General features: G+C 45.9%; 3 protein-coding genes across 6 annotated transcripts in view; all 3 read left to right on the top strand.

Moving 5' to 3' along the window:
- The window catches only part of LOC310701140 (uncharacterized protein), a 61,924-nt gene extending 46,415 nt beyond the window's left edge, over window positions 1-15,509 (top strand). The window contains exons 9-10 of the mRNA XM_083491482.1: window positions 667-793; window positions 13,187-15,509. Of these exons, the coding sequence (XP_083347608.1) occupies window positions 667-793; window positions 13,187-14,451 (1,392 nt within the window). The 3' untranslated portion in view covers window positions 14,452-15,509. The remainder of the gene's footprint in view (window positions 1-666; window positions 794-13,186) is intronic.
- LOC310701146 (uncharacterized protein) overlaps window positions 1-21,420 on the top strand; it is a 62,796-nt gene that overhangs the window by 29,176 nt on the left and 12,200 nt on the right. Inside the window, exons 2-3 of one of the 4 annotated variants that reach the window (XM_083491500.1) lie at window positions 11,181-11,520; window positions 11,794-11,919. In XM_083491500.1, coding sequence (XP_083347626.1) covers window positions 11,439-11,520; window positions 11,794-11,919 — 208 coding nt within the window. In that variant the 5' untranslated portion in view covers window positions 11,181-11,438. Of the gene's footprint in view, window positions 1-11,180; window positions 11,521-11,793; window positions 11,920-17,026; window positions 17,779-20,891; window positions 21,010-21,420 lie in introns of those variants that run through there. The other 3 variants (XM_083491501.1, XM_083491502.1, XM_083491503.1) reach the window with 3 other exon arrangements.
- LOC310701834 (uncharacterized protein) overlaps window positions 117-21,420 on the top strand; it is a 55,723-nt gene continuing 34,419 nt past the window's right edge. The window contains exon 1 of the mRNA XM_083493269.1: window positions 117-287. The gene's annotated coding sequence lies outside the window, so the exon portion shown is untranslated. The remainder of the gene's footprint in view (window positions 288-21,420) is intronic.

Here is a 21,420-nt window from a genome sequence, read left to right as displayed (position 1 = left end):
AAAATCGGGACTCCTCTGCTCGCTCTCCGCCAGGAGCAGCCAAGAAATTCCTGCCGCTCGGCTCTGCAAGGGTTAAGCCGAAACCACAGAGCCAAGATTCCTAGAGCGGAAGGGGAGTCCTGCGGAAGAGGAGGAGGAGCTTCCGCTTCCTGTTCTGGGCCTGTCCTTCCTTCCTGTGGGACGCAGTTGCTTTGCCTGGAGGCGCCTCTTTCCTCCTCTTCTTCCTTGCGGAGGAGCTTCTCCCGTTCTTTCTCCGCCGGGGAGGCTGCCTCTCCTGCCGCCTCCAGGTCAGATGCGGGGAAGGAGAGACGGAGGAAGGAGGAGGAGGAGGAGGAGGAATGTATGTATGGTGTTTTGGGGCCTGGTCTTGGGCAAGAGGGTGGGGGGCAATTTCAAAAGTCCTTATAGGGGCTTCGGGGTTCTCCTCCCTCCTGCGTGTGGTGAGTGGAGACCATGTTGCAACACTTTATTTCCCTTAGTAAAGATCAGGCTTACCAGCCGCTTTACTGTCAATATATTCTGCTTGGGCTCTGCTTCCTCTCCGACCGTATAAGAGATCTCTTATACGGGCTCCAGATACCCCAGGAGGATATTAGTAGTATTATACTTATGACGACACCTTGCCTTGGAGTGCTTACAAAGAAGGGAATGGTTTTCTTCTTCCAGGGCTTGGTGAGCTTCGATGAGGTGTCTGTGCATTTCACCAACGAGGAATGGGCCTTGCTGGATCCGGGCCAGAGAGCTCTGTACGAGGAAGTCATGGAGGAGATTCGTGAGATGATGACACCTGTGGGTACGGATCTGTTTCTCCTTGATCCATAGCTAGCAAAGGTGTGAATTATTGTTGGTGTACCATCAATGAGATCACTAGAAAGCACTTTGTAATTTCTCCTGGACAAAGGAACATTCGAAGACCCCTGTTGGTTCAAAGCAAAGGCCCACGTAGTCCAGGATTCAGTTCTCACGCTTGCCAACCAGATGCCTATAGGAAGCCATCAAAGAATGGACCCATTGGCTATGAGTTACCTGCCTTGATTTCCCTTTTTTCTGGCCAGGGAGGTCTCTTGTTGGATTGGGTGAGGGGTGAACAACTGCATGTCATGGAAACAGGAGGCTGAAGAGGTCTGCTGTGTTCTGGTTGCGATTTATTGCATTGGGGGAGAGTCCTAGTCTGCCTAGCTGCATAGCTTGCAAAGCAGTGTACAGGACAGAATCAGGGACGCGGACTTATAAAAAATATTGGGGGGGCCCGGGAAAGCTCATGAATAATAAATAAGCTCATGAATATGCAAATAAAGTGGCGCCGCCTCCTCATGAGCGATTAGGGGAGAGTGTGCTGCGCCTATTAATCAGCTCCGAAGGAAATTGGGTGGAGCTTTTGCTCGGGAGGGAGGGCAGGAGGCATGCAGCCCGACCCTGTGCATTTTGGGCTGGGGGAGGGGCGGCGATGGCGCTCTGCTGGAGGGGCGCCGGAGATTATTGGGGGGGCGGAGCCCCCCAAACGAATTTTTGAGGGGGCTCGGGCCCCCTCAAGCCCCATGGAGTCGGCGCCTATGGGCAGAATGGATGGAGTGGCATGGATCTGAACCTCCTCTCTGTCCCCAACGACTCACAGGGAGAATCGGAGGACCCAGCTGATTTGGGAACTGAGCTTACACAGGAGGGTTGTGTATGAGAGGGGGAGGTCCTCAAGCCTGTTGGGGAAATGTCACCCAACACCCAACTTACTGTTCTGGCTCCCAAACATGTTCTAAGGCCCTTGTCCAGTAAATGCGCACCTGTTATCCTGCAGCACGATTATTTCTGGATTCTGCTTGTGGAAGGGAGAGGAAAGAGTCGTGGTGGGTATCTTATTCTGCCACCTGAGTAGAATGCTCACAAGGACCTCTCTTCCTCCATAAGACAGGAGTAGGGACGCCTGGCTCCCTCCCAGAAGTTGCTGGATCCCAACATCCTCTCTGTTGACTGTCCATGTTTGCTGGAGCTGATGGGACTTTTTTCACAGCATTTGGAGAGCCAAAGGTTCCCAATTCCTCCCTGAAGGACTTTCAACTTTTAAAAAACCAACACTCTTTATCCTGTTTCTCTACATCAGTGTTTCCCAACAGGGGCCCCAGGATTTTCCAACGGGGTCCCAGGTGAAAATTATGTAAATTGGGGGGCTGTACAGCTTGAGGCTTAGGGAGCGACAGAGGGAAGTGAGAAGAAAATAGAAAAAACCATTAATCATTCTGTTTTGGTTTCAAAATCCTGATTGGCTGGCTATCTGCTCGGCCAATCACAAGCAGGTAAGGGGGTGGCCCACCGGGGCAGCGTAGCGCTGCTGCTTCTGTTTTCCTTTGTGCATTTTCTTAGAGCAGTCCTGTTTTGTTTCCAGCTGGAGATGGCCATCTCTGAGGCTCTGGTTTTGACCACTGCTTGTAGCTGCCACCAGTGCTTGGCCAGGTGGCGGCCTGGGCCTGATTCTGAAAGACGCGGGTGCAATCGACACCAGCGCCTAGGAGATCGGGGCACAGGGCCTGTTGGCAGTGTCGGCCTAGCCGAGTGGATTTGTCTGGTGCCTCTGACTTGCATCTAGAAAATTGCTAAGTGTCTACTTTGAACAAATCAGTACTGAATTCAGTTGGCCTTAATTCAGTGGGCCATTTCAGTAGCTACCTTTCTACCGGTAGGAAGGGGTTGGGGGCCACAGGAAGGAAATGAGGTCGAAAAGGGGCCACGGTTGGAAAAAGATGGGGGAACTCTGCTCTGCATCATGTTTCCAAATTTAAGAAAGGGAAGGGCAGGCTGCCATTTAGATGAGGAGGATTTTCTGTGGATGGTGCAAAATACAAAAGAGAGACGCAAGCAGCTTCAAATCACCATTAAAAGTCCTGTGTGGATGAGGCCTTAAACCAGGGGTCAGCAAACTTACTGAGCCTGGGCCGGTTCACTCCCCCGGAGATCTCAGCATGGGCCGGATTGTGAGAACACACACCCGCAGGCACTATTTCTGGCGTGGAGAAGGCGCCTCCAGCTTCCTATTGGTTGCAGGAGTTTGCTGCACCCAATAGGAAGCCCCGCCAGTGCCGCAGAAGTGAGTCGCTGCGATGCGCTGGTTTAGCGCAGCGTGCGGAGACTTGCAGAGCGCGTGGCAGGGTTCGGTGGTGGCTCGGGGGCCGGTTAAATGACCCCCCTGGCCAGATGTGGCCCAGGAGCTGTAGATTGCCGACCCCTACCTTATACAGACACATCATTTTACCACTTTTCCTTTTTAATCCATTAGGAGATGTTTCGGAGTTCCTGACTGAAGGAGAACAATCAGAACCGTCACGTGAAGGAGCTGAGGAGCAGAAGGAGCAACGGAAACAGCGGGTTCAAGTTGGAACCTACAGAAAGGAGGGGACCCAAATGCAGAAGGTGGGGAGGGAATCCACTGCTTCTCAGGTTAATGAAAATCAGATTGGCAGAGAGAAGCATGAATGTACTGTGTGTGGAAAGAGATTTCCTCATCACTCAACGCTTACTACACATCAAAGAGTGCACTCGGGTGAAAAACCATATAAATGCTGGGAGTGTGGAAAAAGTTTTAGGCAGAGTAGTAACCTTACTTCACATCAAAGAACTCATACAGGGAGGAAACCTCATCAGTGCTTTGAGTGCGGAAAGAGCTTCAGTAACAGTGGCTCCCTTACTTCGCATCAAAGGACTCATACAGGGGAGAAACCTCATAAATGCTTTGAGTGTGGAAAGAGTTTCAATCAGAGTAACTCCCTTAGTAGGCATCACGCAATCCACACAGGGGACAAACCGTATGAATGCTTGAAGTGTGGAAAGTGTTTCCGTCAGAGGAGCAGCCTCACTAGACATGAAAGAACTTACACAGGGGACAAACTGTGTGAAAGCTTGATGAGTGGAAAGAGCTTCCATCAGGGGAGCATCCTCACTAGAGATAAAAGAACTCACGCAGGTGAAAAACCTCACAAATGTTTGGACTGTGGGGTGGGCTTCAGGCACAAAGGCACCCTCACAAGGCATCAAAGAATTCATACAGGGGACAAACCTTATGGGTGTTTGGAGTGTGAAATGAGCTTCAGTCGCAAAGACTCCCTTACTTTGCATCAGAGTAGTCACACAGGAGAAAAACCTTATAAATGCTGGGAGTGTGACAAGAGCTTCCGTGAGAGTGGCGCCCTTACTCGGCATCAAAGAACTCATACAGGGGAAAAGCCTTATACCTGTTTTGAATGTGGAAAGAGCTTCAGTCAGAGTTGTCACCTTATTGATCATCAAAGAACTCATAGGAGGAGAAACCTCATTAATGCTTTGGAAGAGCTTCAGAGACATTAGCTCCCTTAATATGCATCATACAACCCACACAGGGGACAAGCCATATTATAAATGTTTGGACTGTGGGGAGAGCTTCTGATATAGTGACTCCCTCATGAAGCATCAAAGAATTCATACAGGGGACTGTATGCAGTGTTGAAAGAGTTTCAGTTGCAAAGACTCCCTTAGGTAAAGATAAAGGGACCCCTTACTGTTAAGTCCAGTTGCGAACGTCTCTGGGGTTGCAGCGCTCATCTTGCTTTACAGGCCGAGGGAGCTGGCGTTTGTCCACAGACAGCTTTCTGGGTCATGTGGCCAGCATGACTAAACTGCTCATGGCACACGGAAGACCGTGACGAGTGCCAGAGTGCACGGAAACGCCGTTTTCCTTCCCGCTGGAGTGGTACCTATTTATCTACTTGCACTGACGTGCTTTCGAACTGTTAGGTTGGCAGGAGCTGGGACCGAGCAACGGGAGCCCACCCCGTTGCAGGGATTCGAACCGCCGACCTTCAGATCAGCAAGCCCAAGAGGCTCAGTGGTTTAGACCACAGCGCTACCTGCGTCCCTCAAAAAGACTCCCTTACTTTGCATCAAAGAACTCACACAGGAGAAAAACCTTATAAATGTTTGGAATGTGGAAAGAGCTTCATTCAGAGTTGTCACCTCACTAGCCATAAGATAATTCAAACAATGGATAGCCCTTACAAATGTTTGCAGTGTGACAAGTGCTTCAGCTGGCAGTGGGAGGCCCCATTAGCGAAAGCGCACCTCAGGTTAAGAACGGTTTCAGGTTGACTCAGGAACATTCTACCATATGTGGTGAACATGTAAGAAAATACAGGTATTCAGGGAGATTATACATGCAGAACTGCAAAAAATGCTAAAGATCTCTTTCAATAAAAAACCAGAGGCCTACCTCCTGGGAATAACAGATTTGGATATTCCACAAAAGAGGAAGGGTATCTTTTTATATGCGACAGCGGCAGCAAGAGTTTTGATCGCAGCAAAATGGAAGAGTAATGAAATCCCCTCTATACAAGATTGGATCCCAAAGCTGACAGAATATGCCGAATTAGATGGTTTATCAGAAAAATAAAGAATAAATCAAAACAGGAATTTGTTTCTAAATGGGAGGTTTTCAAAGAATATCTGAAAAATAAATATAGTAGTTTAAATTCTGTTGCAGCATTCGAGGAACTTCAGTAATAGTTGCTAGGTAGATAGAAGAAATTAGATTTATTGAGAATAAGTTTACTTATGGAAAAAATGTGTATTGGCAATAAGTAATATGAATTTGAAATATGGAATAGACGGGAAGTTGGGTCTTTAGTGTTAAGACCAACAGATGTTTTATTGTTTGCCAAGAAAACTGTGTGTCTGTGGTTACTTTTGTAATTTGTGCGTAATTTGGTATTTGTGTTTTTTGTGTGTGTTTTTTCTTGTTGTATAAATAAATAAATAAATAAATACCGGTTTCAGGTTAAGAACGGACCTCCGGAACGAATTAAGTTTGTAACCTGAGGTGCCACTGTAATTACTCCCTTCCCACACCTCCCTGTTGTTCACGCCACTCTCTTGCCTGCTGTGAAAAGTGCTGGGGAGATTTTGTGGCTGGAATCCACCACCCCGAGATTTAAGAGTTCCATTCTTTGCTGAGTGAGCTGTCCATGAGATCTGTTCAGTGGATGTGTATTTAGATCAGCTGGGTATATTGGTAAGCTATATGAGAGAGCTGGTGGAGCCAGTGTGGAATTCAGCAACAGCTAAGTTGGATATGATTTTGACTTGCCCTATTCTTTTTTCTGAGTAGACATACATAAGTTTAAAAGTTAAGTTTTATATTAATACTTTGTGTTTCCACATGCATCATTTGCATATTCTGTTGCTTATTTTTCCACATTTAGTGTGTAATGTGCTGCTGATTTCTGCTTGATCCCCTTTCACTCATATCTTTCATAGGTTAAAAGGCATTTCCTCGTCTTCTGTTGATTTATTTAAAATAAATCTCTCCAAACACGTTTTAGCCTCTCAGGTCCTGTTGGTTCACCACACTCTTGCCCATTTGGGGAAATTAGGAACTTCATTTTCAAGGTTTTCATGAATTCTTGACCACCATGCATCCAGGTAAGGTAGGGGAAAGGTAATCAGAAGAAAGATGTTGGGGACCTCTGGAATTGGTACTTCCTAGTAACAGAGAGACCTGAATCTGCGGCCTCTGAGGAAGGGGGATTTGCTCATGAAACCTTGAACATGACCTCAGAAGAGCCTAGCTGGTGGATCAGGCCCTTAAGCCACCTAGGCCAGCACCCTATTCCCCCAGTGACCAAGCAGATGCCTCTGGGAACTTTGCAACCAGCAGCGAGTACAACATGCCTCTTGAGGTGATTCCCAGGAACTGGCAATGAGGAATATACTGCCCAAAACAAGTGGAAGCTGTGTACAACCATAATGGCTGGTGGTCAGTTGTAAAAGCACGTGAACGTAATAGGCCGCATGGTAACAATCACAAGTTATTTACTAGAAACTACTTATCAAAAATTAGATGCCACTTCTCATAATGTCAAAATCAACATTGTGACATAATATAATAAAACGTAACTTTTCAGTTGTCCGCCAAGTCCTGTATGTTCAAAATACAAGTCCTATATTGTCAGTTCCGTAGTGCATTCTTTCTTAATTTCTTCATCTCTCGTATTTTTCTGTCTGACGTATTCCTTAGATGAGTGGCATGAAATAGTCTTCTAAGTGTCCAATAAAGATAACTGGGTTGGCAGACAAAAGAAACTGGCACTGATGGCTATGAATTTGCCTAATTCTCTCATAATTGGTGGCTATTACTGCATTTTGCATTAGTGAATTGCAGAGCTTAACAGTGAAGAAGTGCTTCCTTTAGTTTGTCCTTAATCTGTGCACAATTAGCTTCATTGGGTGGCCTGGGAAGGCAGTATTCTAGAGTAAGAAACACCTCCCTCTCCTATTTTTAAACACCATGCATACCTTTATACATCTCTAATATATTTCCCCATAATCACCTTTATTCCAGCTAGTAATTCCTCATATTTTTCTAACGCCTTAATTGTTTTGTTTCTTCTTTTCCCAATGTTCTTTGAATCTACAATATTATTTTTGAGGTCCTGTAACCGGATCCGTACAGTTTTATAAGGGCAGCTGCACCATAGATTTGTATATCAGCACTATGATATTGGCAGCTTAGTTTTGAATCTTTCCCTAAAACAGCATTGACCCATTTCACACCCTGCGCCAATATCTTTACTGAGCTATCAGCTATGACCCCAAATGTCACTTTCCTTCTCAGACATCACCAATTCAAATCCCATTTGCAGATGTGTTAAGTTAGGATTTTTTTTTTGCTTGAAGGTGCACTATATAAATTTGCTTACATACATTTGGTTATGTCATTGTCTTTAATAATGTTTTCCACCAGTTTCCCCAAAACAAACATTAAACTAAGGTGCAGTTTCCTGGAAACTAAATCCCTTACATTGGCTTCCCTGTTGGAGGAAAAGAAACTGGGCAGTCTCACAGACAAGTTAGGGTACATATTTTTGTTAGAATACCTGACTTAGAATTCTTAAACTAATGGGTAAATTCCATGGGCTTTGGGTGATTTCTGAACACTTAAGATCTCCAGTTGCCCATTTTCCCACACCTTACCCTGGATGGACTACGAATAAGGGAATTGCTTTCCTTTTCCAGGGATCAATGAGCTTTGAGGGGGTGTCCTTGCATTTCACCGATGACGAATGCTCCCTGCTGGATCCAGGTCCGAGAGTGCTGTACAAGGAAGTCATGATGGATATTTATGAAATGGTGGCTTCTGTGGATAAGGTCCTTTGCCCCTTGATCAATAGCTAGCGAAGGTGTGAACCCCTGTTGGTGTAATATCAATTAGAGAGGGTGTTCTTAATTTCCCCATGACAAAGAATGTATCAAGAGCCCTGTTGGGTCGAAACAAAATCCTATGTAGTCCAGCATTCAGATGCACACAGGCACACTTGTGAAATGTGATTTTACAGACGTCAAAGATTAGACACATTGGTTAAGAGTGACTTACCTTGATTCTCATTTTTCTGGCCAATGAGGTCTCTGGTTCCGATTGGGTGGGGGGTGAACTTGCTTTTTCGATAGGATTGTTCTTACAACTGCAAGGCGTGGAAACAAAGGCTGAAGGGGTCTCATGTGTGCTGGTTGCAATTTACTGCTTTTAGGTTAGTCATAGACTGTTTAATCACATAGTTTGCTTAGCAGCATACACGACAGAATGGTGGCGTCACAGATATTATGCATTACTATTCATTGCATTTAGTTGCTTTTTCAAGGAAGGTCATCTCAAAGCAAGTTAATGTAGGTTGCAAAGATTAAGGCCACAATAATTCTTTAAGTTAAAGGCCAAAAGCCTGGCTGAAAAGAAATGGGAAAAGTGTATTTCTGAGGTTTGATGGCTAATAATACCACTTTCTCTAGGAGTAATATCATAAAATTATATATCAATGGAGGTTTCAAGTTTTGTCCTTCTGAAATGTCCAGACTAGGAGAGGGTTCTTGGTGGGATATATTTCTGCTGCCTGTGGTTCCTTTGCCCTAACCTCCAGCCCAAGGAATCTTCAGAAGGGAGTTGCTGCCAAGGACATTATTTGCATTTTAATGAACTGAATAGAATGAAAGAACCTGCAGCACAAATAGAAGATAAGGGACAACTGATTTTCTAGCAGTGCATGTGAAAAGGATCCAGGAGCCTTAGTAGAACACAAGCTTAACATGAGTCAACCGAGTGATGCAGCAGGAGCAGGAAAAAAAATCTATTCTGGGCTGCATCAACCAGATTGGTGTCAAGGGAAGTAATAGTACCACTCTATTCTGCCTTGGTCAGACCACACCTGAAATACTGTGTCCAATTCTGGGCACCACAATTTAAGGATTTTGACAAGCTCGAAAGCCTTAGGAAGAACACTTGAAGAAGCTGGGCATGTTTAGCCTTAGGAGGAGACTGAGAGGAGATATGATAGCCATCTTCAAATATTTTAAAAGGCTATCACATGGAAGAGGATACAAGCTTGTTTCTCCTGCTCAGAAGGGTAGGACTTGAACCAATGGCATCAAGTTACAAGAAAGGGGATACCGACTAAATGTGAGGAAGAACTTTCTGACAGTAAGAGCTGTTGGACATTGGAACGGTCTCCTTTAACGGAGATTCCTGCATCACAGGGGGTTGGACTAGATGACCCCTGGGTCCAATCCAACACTGCAGTTCTATAATTATGATTCTAATATTAATTCCTTTCTACTTGCTTGTTTTATTATATATTTTAAGTAAGGATGTTCTAAGGATGTTGAGATCAAATTGTTATTGTGCATTTTAACGTATATGTGTGCATTTTATATAGGTGCAAGCCTCCTAAACACGCCAGTGTGGTGTAGTGGTTAAGAGCGGTAGTCATGTAATCTGGGAAACCGGGTTCGTGTCTCCGCTCCTCCACATGCAGCTGCTGGGTGACCTTGGGCCAGTCACACTTCTTTGAAGTCTCTCAGCCCCACTCACCTCACAGAGTGTTTGTTGTGGGGGAAGAAGGGAAAGGAGAATGTTAGCCGCTTTGAGACTCCTTAAAGGGAGTGAAAGGCGGGATATCAAATCCAAACTCTTCTTCTTCTTCTTCTTCTACTTTGAGACATTGTAACTTGCTCATCAGCAAAATAGGCTCCCGGAATGAGGAGAAAGGGGAAAAGCCGAGTTACCTGTTCAAAACTGGTTCTTCTTACAGTGACAAGCTGTCACAGATCAGTGGAGGGAGGTGAAGACCTGGTTACTTCTTTTATGATTACAGTATTTGGTTTATTTTAAAATAGTTATTCATATACATATATTCTCACCATATGAGAGTTTAATGCCTCTTTAATCTGTTCAGTGGTAAAGATTATCTTTTCTACGATCTCCTACTCTCAGTTTGGAGAAAAGATGGGGCATTAATAATGATGATGATAATGATGATACGAAGGCTGCCCATTATTAATATAATAATAATAATAATAATATTCCGGCTCTCAGTGGTCACTGCATCCTGCACGGGGCACCTGCTGGAGGAGAGGATCCTGCCCTCGGGGCCTGATTCTGCAGAACTTTCTAGAAAAAAATCGGGATTCCTCTGCTCGCTCTCCGCCAGGAGCAGCCAAGAGGTTCCTGCCGCTCGGCTCCGCAAGGGTTAAGCCGAAACCACAGAGCCAAGATTCCTAGAGCGGAAGGGGAGTCGTGCGCAAGAGGAGGAGGAGCTTCCGCTTCCTGTTCCGGGCCTGCCCCTCCTTCCTGTGGGACGCAGCTGCTTTGCCTGGAGGCGCCTCTTTCCTCCTCTTCCTTGCGGAGGAGCTTCTCCCGTTCTTTCTCCGCAGGGGAGGCTGCCTCTCCTGCCGCCTCTACGTCAGATGCCGGGAAGGAGAGACGGAGGAAGGAGGAGGAGGAGGAATGTATGTATGGTGTTTCGGGGGCTGGTCTTAGGCAAGAGGGGGGGCAATTTCAACAGTCTTTATAGGGGCTTCGGGGTTCTCTTCCCTCCTGCGTGTCGTGAGCGGAGACCATGTTGCAACACTTTATTTCCCTTAATAAAGATCAGGCTTTCCAGCCGCTTTACTATCAATATACCTCGGGTTAAGAACTTAATTAGTTCTGGAGGATCGTTCTTAACCTGAAACTGTTCTTAACCTGAAGCACCACTTTAGCTAATGGGGTCTTCCGCTGCCGCTGAAGCAAAGTTCTTAACCCGAGGTACTACTTCTGGGTTAGCAGAGTCTGTAACCTGAAGCGTATGTAACCCGAGGTACCACTGTACTCTGCTTGGGCTCTGGTTTTCTTCTTCCAGGGATCGGTGAGCTTCGATGAGGTGTCTGTGCATTTCACCAACGAGGAATGGGCCTTGTTGGATCCAGGCCAGAAAGCTCTGTACAAGGATCTTTTTCGCCTTAATCAGTAGCTAGCAGAGGTGTGAATTATCGTTTGTGTACCATCAATGAGATCACTAGAAGGCGCATTGGTAACTTCTCCTGGACTAAAGAACATTTGAAGAACCTTGTTGGATCAAAGGCCCATGTAGTCCAGGATTCTGTTCTTACGGTTGCCAATGTGGGGAAGAGGACTAACGTGTTTCTGGGTGTCAGAAGAGGAAGAATATGCACAGCAGTCCTTTGCAGATTTACTCCTAAGTAAGCTCCACTGAGTTCAATGGGTTGTACCTTCCGGTCAATAATGTGTGAACCATGCCAGCCTTAAGAAAGGATAGAGGAAGCAGACAGATTAATTTGGAATCACAAAAACATGTTTAAAAACTGTTGGGGACTCTTGCAGAGGGGATGCCCCATTTGAGCTTATCCAGGGGCAGGAGACTATCTAGGGCAGGTGAATCCCTGGAGGCTCCTTTTACTTTTACTCTCCCACCCAAGGAACCTGCAGCTTGTTTTGTCTTCTGAGCTCTTCAGGAAGGATGAAGGAGGCTGATCCTGCAAAGTTAGCGAGGATGGAAGGGGGAAGATGGACGGTTGACCTGGTCAGGCTGTCTCCCACCACCTTTGAATGTTCCCTCCCAGGACCCTCAGAGAGATCTGGTGAGTTGCAGGGAATGGAGATGGGGATCTGGGAGGATGTTTGGAGTGAGGAAACTCCCCTGGCAAGAAAACCAGGAAGGCTGCAGGGCAAGACTACTGGGCTGTGAAAGATAAAAGGTAGAAAAGGAAAGGAATGTTTTTCAATGGTGGCATGGGGGCGGGATTTTTGGTGGGTGGGCAGGACTTTTGTTAGGGAGGCAGAACCAGCGTGGTTGGTCAGTTAGTTATGTATTTCTAATGTTTTACTTAATCTGGGGAGCTGCCCCCCCAACCCCTCCTTGGCTACGCCCATAAATGGTGGTGTGAAGAAAATTCTTTTTCAGTCAGTTCCATAGTATGTTATGTTGGGTCCTGAATCTTCAGACACTCGCTGGTAGCTGCAGCAATTGCCAGATGAGGGACTGAATGGGCTTCATCTGAGTATTCAGACAGATTTTTTAGGTTTGCAGCAGCCAAGCTGCCATGTCAGCAGTGAGAGACTTGTGAGTCATGGCGGCAGTCCCTCTCTGCTGCCCTATATGTGGCCTCAGGGGTGGGACGTGCAGGGACCAGGATGTGACTGCAAAGGATATGTATCTGGAGCCTGAAAATGCACCGCTGATTGTTCCTTGACACCTGAGACAAGATAAGGACCACTTGCTTTTTAAAATACTCCCATATATACCGAACTCCTGGTGTGCCTTTTGCAGACTCTCCCAAGTGTGCTTATTTTCCAGGGACAGTCCCAGATTTACAAAAGTCACCCCATTTTTCAGATTTGATGCCGGAATGTCCCACTTTTTCTTAAAAGGCAAAGATACCCATGACCGTTAGGTCCAGGCACAAACAATTCTGGGGTTGCACGCTCATCTCGCTCTATAGGCCAAGGGAGACGGCGTTTGTCCGCAGACAGCTTCTGGGCCATGTGGCCAGCATGACTAAGCTGCTTCTGGTGAAACCAGAGCAGCGCAAAGAAACGCCATTCTATTTACAATCAAAACATTTGAATAGCTACCTTTCTACCTGTAGGATTGGATGGGAGGCCACAGGAACGAAACAAGGTCAGAAGGGGGCCAAGGCTGGGAAAAGGTTGAAACTCTGTTCTACATTATGTTTCTGAATTTAAGAGAGGTTAGGGCAAGGTGCAAGTTAGATTAGGAGGATTTTCTGGGGATGATGCAAAATGAAAAATAGAGATGCATCAGCTTAAATTCAGCATTAAAAGTCCTCTGTGGATGAGGCCTGATAGAGACACAGCATTTACCAGTTTTCATTTTTAATCCATCAGGAGATGTTTGGGGGATCCTGACTGAAAGAGAAACATCCGAAGTGCCTCGCGAAAGAGCGGAGGAGCATAATGCGCAACGGAAACTGCGGGTTCAAGTTGGAACCTACAGAAATGAGGGGACCCAAATGCAGAAGGTGGGGAGGGAATCCACCGCTTCTCAGGTTAATGAAAATCAGATTTGCAGAGAGAAGCATGAATGTACTGTGTGTGGAAAGAGATTTCCTTATCGTTCAACGCTTACTTCACATCAAAGAGTGCACTCGGGTGAAAAACCATATAAATGCTGGGAGTGTGGAAAGAGTTTTAGTCAGAGTGGCTCCCTTACTTTGCATCAAAGGACTCATGCAGGTGAAAAACCATACAAATGTTTGGACTGTGGGCAGAGCTTCAGGCACAGTGACTCCCTCACGAAGCATCAAAGAATTCATACAGGGGACAAACCTTATGAGTGTTTGGAGTGTGGAAAGAGCTTCAGTCGCAAAGACTCTCTTACTTTGCATCAAAGAAGTCATACAGGAGAAAAGCCTTATAAATGTTTGGAATGTGACAAGAGCTTCATTCGTAGTAGCCACCTCTCAAGACATAAAAGATCTCATACAGGGGATAAACCTTATAAATGCTGGGAGTGTGGAAAGAGTTTTAGTCAGAGTGGTCACTTTACTTTGCATCAAAGAACTCATACAGGTGAGAAACCTCATCAATGCTTTCAGTGCGGAAAGAGCTTCAGTAACAGTAGCTCCCTTAATAAGCATCATACAACCCACACAGGGCACAAACCATATTACAAATGTTTGTACTGTGGGAAGAGCTTCAGGTACAGTGACTCCCGCACGAAGCATCACAGAATTCATACAGGGGACAAACCTTATGAGTGTTTGGAATGTGAAAAGAGCTTCAGTTGCAAAGGCTCCCTCACGAAGCATTACAGAACTCACACAGGAGAAAAACCTTATAAATGTTTGGAATGTGACAAGAGCTTCATTAGTAGTAGCCACCTCACAAGACATAAAAGAACTCATACAGATAAACCTTATAGATGCTGTGAGTGCGGAAAGAGCTTTAGTGACAGTATCCGCCTCACAAGACATAAAAAACCTTCCAAGTGTTTAGAATGTGGAAAGAGCTTCTATTGCAGCAGCCACCTTACTAAACATCAAAGAATTCATACAGGGGACGAATCTTACGACTGTTTGCAGTGTGGGAAGAGCTTTTGTCACAGTAGCTCCCTTACCCGGCATCAAAGAACTCATAGGAAAACATCTTAGAAGGGGTTGGAGTGGGGAAAGATCTTCAGTCACATCAAGATCTCCTACAGGAAGCAAACCAAAGATTGTACTCTGTGTTAGAAATTGCTTCTTTATCTTTGTTTGGTTTTAATCTTGCTTACCTCCCTCTGTTTAATCATAGGCTTTTGCTTGTTCTTTGGAGCCTAGTCTGCCTCCTAATGTCCACAGTTGAGTAGCAGGGTTTTGTGTTAGATTTTCTTGGTTTATTGGCTTCTCCTTGCATCATGGCAGTCTGAACGTAGGATGGCGAAGAGTGGGCTTGCATTAGACAAGGAAAGAGATATTGTGTAGATGAGGCAAAATAAAATATAGAGACACAAGCAGTTTCAAGTCCACCTTAAAGTCCAGTGTGGATGAGGTCTTTACACAGTCTTTTACCAGCTTTCTTTTTTTATTCACCACCACAGCAATGATTTGTACCCTGCCCGTCTAACAGGGTTGCCCCAGCCACTCTGGGCAGCTCCCAACATATATAAAAACATCTCCCATTAAAAGGTTTCCTTCTATAGGGCTGCCTTCAGATGTCTTCAAGGTTTCTCATCTCTTTGACATCTGATGGGAGGCCCTCTGCCTGGTTCCCTGTAGCTTCTCACATTGAGGGAACCATCAGAAGGCCCTTGGTGCTGGACCTGTGGTCCTGCTGTGGCTCCAAACCTTGTTGATGTAACGGAGTGCTTTCCTAATAAAGGTCAAAACTACAAATTGCTTCCAGTAGCACCTTAGAGAACAACTAAGTTTGTTATCGATATGAGCTTTCATGCGCATGCACACTTCTTCAGATACAAAGTGTACATGTACATGAAAGCTCATACCAAGAACTAACTTAGTTGGTCTCTAAGGTGCTACTAGAAGGAATTTTTTTATTTTGTTTCGACTACGGCAGACCAAACACGGCTACCTACCTGCAGCTACACATTGCTTTTCCTGTTTGGGCTGTGTGTCCGAGACAGTCAACCCCTTGGGCTTGAAGCATTGGGCGGGCTTTGGATCATAAACACAAAGTTAATAAATAATAATAATAAACAACTTGAATCAGATCCTGTTTTTGTAGCATGCATGCACAAACACATATATAATTATATATATAATTATATATGTATGTGTATATAATTTTATTGTTTAATATTCTTGCTTATTCCCAGGTGGGGTGTCTACTTCCCCATTTTCGTTTTCCAGTTTTTCCTACACATCTTTGTTCCTCCGCATCCGTCCCATAGGATCTGACATTCATCTCTCAGGTCTTTCCAGAAGCTGCAAAACACAGAAACGTTCCTTATGGTTGCTATGCTGCCGATTGATTGCCGGAGGAGAGTTAAATTTACAAATACAGAGTTTATTTTCTTTGGCACATAAAACATTCCTTGCATTTAACGTTCCGTATTTTGCACTTACGCATCTTTATAATAATTTTAAGGGATTTATCCTAAGAAAACTGGAGATTTTAAGGGCCTAAGCTGATTTTAGTTGTATTTTATCGTTCCTACACTGGTCATGTAGGTGTTGGTCAAACCAAACCCTGTGGAACTCCCTCCCATCAGTTGTCATTGAGATAAATTGCTACACAACTTTTAGAAGACATTTTAAGGCAGCCCTGGGTCGGGAAGTTTTTAATGTTTGATGTTTCATGATGCTTTTATATGTGTTACAATTTTAAATAATGCATGGGTTAGAAAAAGTGCTTAGAAAAGCATTTCTGTCCACCAGTTGTTAACTCCAGAACCTGAGGAGATAAGATACTTCCTACAGCACATGAACTACAGAATCTCTTCCCCCAGGAAGCATAGTGGCTTGGAACGGGGATGAGGCCCATGCATGGAGGATTAGGCTAGTCCCAGACTTTGCAACTCCTGCCCTAGAGGAGTCAGATGGGCTGCCGGCAGGTGAAGACCTTATGCCAAATAAGCTTCTGGAAACTGGCTGTTTTTGAGGAAAGGGCTGGTGTTACTGTCCTTTTATTACTTTTAATATCAATACTTAATAGTCCTTTATATCCATATATATTTTAACTCTCTTGAAGTTTAATCACTTTTCCAATTTAACGGTAACCTGCCTTGACTTCCTGTCCTGGAAAAAGACAGGCCAAAAACATAACATTAATACAAATGGTAATGATGATGTCCGTGGGTTCTGGCCAGGCTGGCTCTGCTTTAAACATGTGTCCTTGGGGGGGGGGGTGTGTTTCTAGATGTTGCTTTCTGGATATTAGCCTTCTTAAAGTCCAGAGTGCATCACCGACTCCACTCAGCTTTCCCTTGCCTTTGCCTCATGAAATCCAGGAAGACAGGATCCCATTCTACTTTGAAATGGTCACTTCCTCACAAAGATCCCAGTACTTGTTTTTTTTGGGGGGTGGGGTCTTATTGGGATGTTTTTATTTATGTATTTTTTATATTCTGATTTTATATTGTGAGCTGCCCTGAGATCTGCACATATAGGGTGGTATGAAAATTTAATAACTATATTAATAATAATAATAATAATAATAATAATAATAATAATAATAATAATAATAAATACTTCGTGGGTCAGTTCCTCCCTATAGGTGAAGACCGGGTCCAAGAGAGATGACCCCCTTGTTGCTTCTTTTTATGATTATTAGCTATATCTTCAATAGCTGTATCTATCTATCTTTATTAGAGTAGAATTCCTTTTTAAGGATTATATATGTCTTCCTGCTTTACCTGAAAGCTACCTTGACTCCCAGACTTGGGGAAAAGGAGGCATATACTGTACAATAACAAAAAATAATAATGATACTATGGCTCTCAGGGTCATTGGATCCTGCATGGGGAACCAGCTGGGGGAGAGGATCCTGCTGCCCTCGGGGCCTGATCCTGCAGGGCTTTCCAGACACAATCCGGGCGCCTCTCCTCGCTCTCCGCCCCAGCAGCCAAGAGGTTCCTGCCGCTCGGCTCCGCAAGGGTTAACAGGAGCCGCAGGCCCGAGATTCCTAGAGGGGAAGGGGGGGGAGTCCGTAGCCAGAGGAGGAAGAGCTTCCGCTTCCTGTTCTGAGCCAATCACAAGCAGGGCAGGGGGAGTGGCCTATCACTCCCCCCCTTGTGCATTTTCTCGGAGCAGTCCCGGTTTGCTTCCACTTGGGGAGGGCGATCCCTGAGGCTCCGGTTTTGATTACTGCTTGTAACTGCCCCAGTGCATCAGTCTGGCTCTGCAAGGCACGGGGGGGGGGGGGATCCACCCAGCGCCTAGCCCAGTGGATTCGTCTGGTGCTTCTGCCTTGCATCTAGTAAGTAGCTAAGTGTCTACTCGGAAGAAAGCACCACTGAGTTCAGTGGGCCTTACTCCCAGGTAAGGGTGTGTGTGGGGGGCTATAGTGTTTTACCTATTGTCCTGCTGTGAGTCCTGAAGGCCATTCCCTGTGTGATAGGAATTTTATGGTTTTAAATATATGGCAATGTTCATAAGTGTGCCAACCAAGCACCTACATAGATCAGCACAGGAAGGCCAACCTGGAACCATTCTGATTCCTAAACTGACCAGATCTTTTCTCTGCAAGGTCAAAATGGAAAAGCCTCCCCATTGTCTTTTCCTTCACAAATCCTGTCTTAAGGGTATGTCTGTGTTTGAATAGGGTGTGAGCCTGTGACCTGGCCCAGGAACTAAGTATTTATCATTACAAAAGACTGGCCAGGATACCCAGGAAATCCAATCAAGTAACCTGCCAGACAGGAGATAAACAAAAACAGGAGAAAAAACAATATTAAATTTTCTGTTTTAGACTGTGATGTAGGTGGGATGTATCTGAGGGGTGGTCTTAGGTTACACCCCTTCCTTGATGTATGTATGATGTTTCTGGGGGTGGTCTTGATCTACAGGGTGGCAATTTCAAAAATCTTTATAAGGCCTTGCACACCATTTTTCTGGGTCCCTCCTCTCTCCTGCAGGTGAGGGGAGCACCCTGTTGCAGCAGATCAATAAAGGCCAAGCCTACAGGCTGCTGTTTTGCTCCAAGTAATCCAGATTGGTGTCTTTGTTTTTTGTCCAAGGAAGCCCTCAGATTTTTTCGTTAACAACTGCAGGGCCTTTTCCCACCTGGCCTTGGGAGCAGGGACCATAAGAGACTCCTGGGAGGCGGGAGGCCATTGCCCTGCTGTGAGTCCTGATGAGCCCAGACTCATTGGAACAAACTGGGGTTTTTTAATAGTTTTTAATCTGTGGCATTTACATTTTTGGTTTTTTATTTTGTTTTTGCTCTCTTAGGTGTGGGATAAACATTTAGTTAGCGCTGGGGACTAGTTTAATTTCAGAATAATTGTAAATAGTTGTTTTTAGTTGGTTTCTCCTGTTTTATTGATTTATTGTATAGTTTGTGTTCTGTTTTGAAGGGGAGAGAGTCAGGGCTTCCTGGCACTCGGCTCCAGCTAACAGAATAGCTAGGGCAGGTTGGGGGGGGATGCACTGGCACACCTGATATCAGTGAGGAGGAGATACACTAAGACCAGCCCATCTCATTACTGAGGAGGCAGGTTTAGTTGTTGTTTTAAGACTATCCCTGTCTCCGGGTCTGGCCTTGACTGGGAGGATACTGGAATCAGCAAGGGAGACCAACATGACCTAAAGGTGCTGCTGTGCAATGCCAGGTCAGTGATTCACAACACCACTGTCACCCACGACTTGATCATGGATGGAGGACTTGACCTGGCATGTGTAACGGAGACGGTTGGATGAAGCAGATGGGCCTGTTATTGCCGCTGCTTGTCCACCAGGTTTCTCTTACGTACAGCAGCCCAGGTTATATGGGTGGAGAGGGGGGTTGCAGTGATTTTTAGGACGTCATTAGCTTACACCAGGCGTCTTACTGGGAAGACACAGTTTTCTGAGTGCATGTTCTGGAAGTTGGGCAATAGGGACAGAACAGGATTTCTTTTGGTGCACCAACCTCCCCGCTGCACCAAGGATTCCCTGCCCAAGTTGCTTCAGGTAATGGCGGATGTTCTCCGGGAGACACCTAGTTTGGTTGTCCTAGGGGATTTTAACATCCATGCCAACACAACCTTACAAGGGGCCGTGTGGTGTAGTGGTTAAGAGCAGTAGTCTCGTAATCTGGGGAACTGGGTTTGTGTCTCCGCTCTTCCACATGCAGCTGCTGGGTGACCTTGGGCCAGTCACACTTCTTTGAAGTCTCTCAGCCCCACTCACCTCACAGAGTGTTTGTTGTGGGGGAGGGAGGGAAAAGAGATTGTTAGCCGCTTTGAGACTCCTGAAGGGGAGTGAAAGGCGGGATATCAAATCCAAACTCCTCTTCTTCTTCTTCTCTGGACTTCGTGGAAAGCATGGCCTCCATGGGGATGTCCCTGAATAGGTTTGGCCCAACCCATAGTCGTGGACATGCCTTAGACCTGGTGTTCACCTCTATGGATGTGTGTGATCTGACACTTAAGTAAAAGCGAAACAAAAGAAGTTCCATGGTTGGATCACTTCCTGGTGCAACTGGACTTCTCCGCGATCCTTCCCCACTGTAGGGAGGTGGGACCAATTCTGATGGTCCTTCCCCACCACTTAATGGATCCAAATGGTTTCCAAAGAGAGTGGTAGGGGATGTTTTATCCCATGTTGATGGCCTTTCAGCTGATTCCCTGTGGCCTGCTGGAATGCGGAGTTAACTAGGACTATCGACTGTCTGTCTCCAAAGGGCCCTCTCCGATCGCATGGAGCCCGGACAGCCCCATGGTTTCCCCAGAGCTGCGGGTCATGAAACATTCTCTGAGATGGCTAGAGCACCAGTGGTGGAAAACGCAGTCTGAATTGCACCGGACACAGGTTGGAGCTCAACGTTGAGCCTACCAAGTGGTGATAGCGATGGCGAAGAGGACTTTCTTCACCGCCTCTGTTGCATCTGCAGTAAACAGTAGCAGGAGACCCTTTCAGGTGGTTCACAATCTAACAGAACGACCTTTGCCACTGGTGCCTGGTAAGGCCCCCAAGATCTCCTGCGAAGTATTTTACAAATAAAGTGGCTCAGATTCGAAAAGATGTAGACTCCACCATTGGAACAGGGCTGGGGTGGGGAAGTGCTAGAGTCCTGTCTAGTCAAGTTGCATGTGATCAATTCCAAAGTTACCTCTGAGGATGTGAACAAGCTGCTGGGACAAGTGAACCAACCACCTGTTTCCTTGATCCTTGCCCACCCTGGCTCATAAAAGCGACCTGGGAAGGGCTGGGTGATGGGCTCTGCGGTGTGGTGAATGGTTTCTTCTGTGAGGGAGCCTTCCCAGACCCACTGAAAGAGATGGTTATTAAACCGCTTCTTAAAAAAATATTTTTGTACCCGGCCAACAAGGCCAACTATTGCCCAGTCTCAAATCTTCCATTCTTGGGCAAGGTGATTGAGCAGGTGGTTCATAATAATCATAATCATAATAATTTATTTATACCCCGTCCATCTGGCTGCACAACTCCAGGCATGCCTGGAGGATGCGGACCATTTGGATCCCTTCCAATCAGGATTCAGGCCTCATCATGGGACTGAAACTGCCATGGTTGCTCTGGTCGATGATCTCCAGCGGGCTAGGGACAAAGGTGAAAGTTGTTTCCTAGTTCTGCTGGATTTCTCAGTGGCCTTTGATACCATCAACCATGACATTCTTCTGGACTGTCTTAAAGGATTTGGGAGCACTGTTATACAGTGGTTCCGCTCCTTCCTCCTGGGCCGTGTCTAGAAAGTGGGGGGGGGGGGAATGAGTATTCAGACCCCTGGGCTCTCACTTGTGGGGTGCCTTAGGGTTCCATCCTCTCCCCCATTTTAACATCTATATGAAGCCGCTGGGAGAGATCATCAGGGGGGTTGGGCTGGGTGTTCATCAGTATACGGTTGAGCTCTACCTCTCTTTTAAATCAGAAGCAGAGGGATGGAGAGTGGAAACAAGGAAACTCTGGCAAGAAAAATCCCTTCAGGCTCCATTTACTTCCGCCTCCCTCCCAGGAACCTGC

Source organism: Podarcis liolepis, assembly GCF_965112155.1.
Source record: "Podarcis liolepis genome assembly, chromosome: 2".
Taxonomy (NCBI): Eukaryota; Metazoa; Chordata; class Lepidosauria; order Squamata; family Lacertidae; genus Podarcis; species Podarcis liolepis.
Note: the sequence above shows the minus strand (reverse complement) of the source record. Positions and strands in the feature narration are given on the sequence as shown.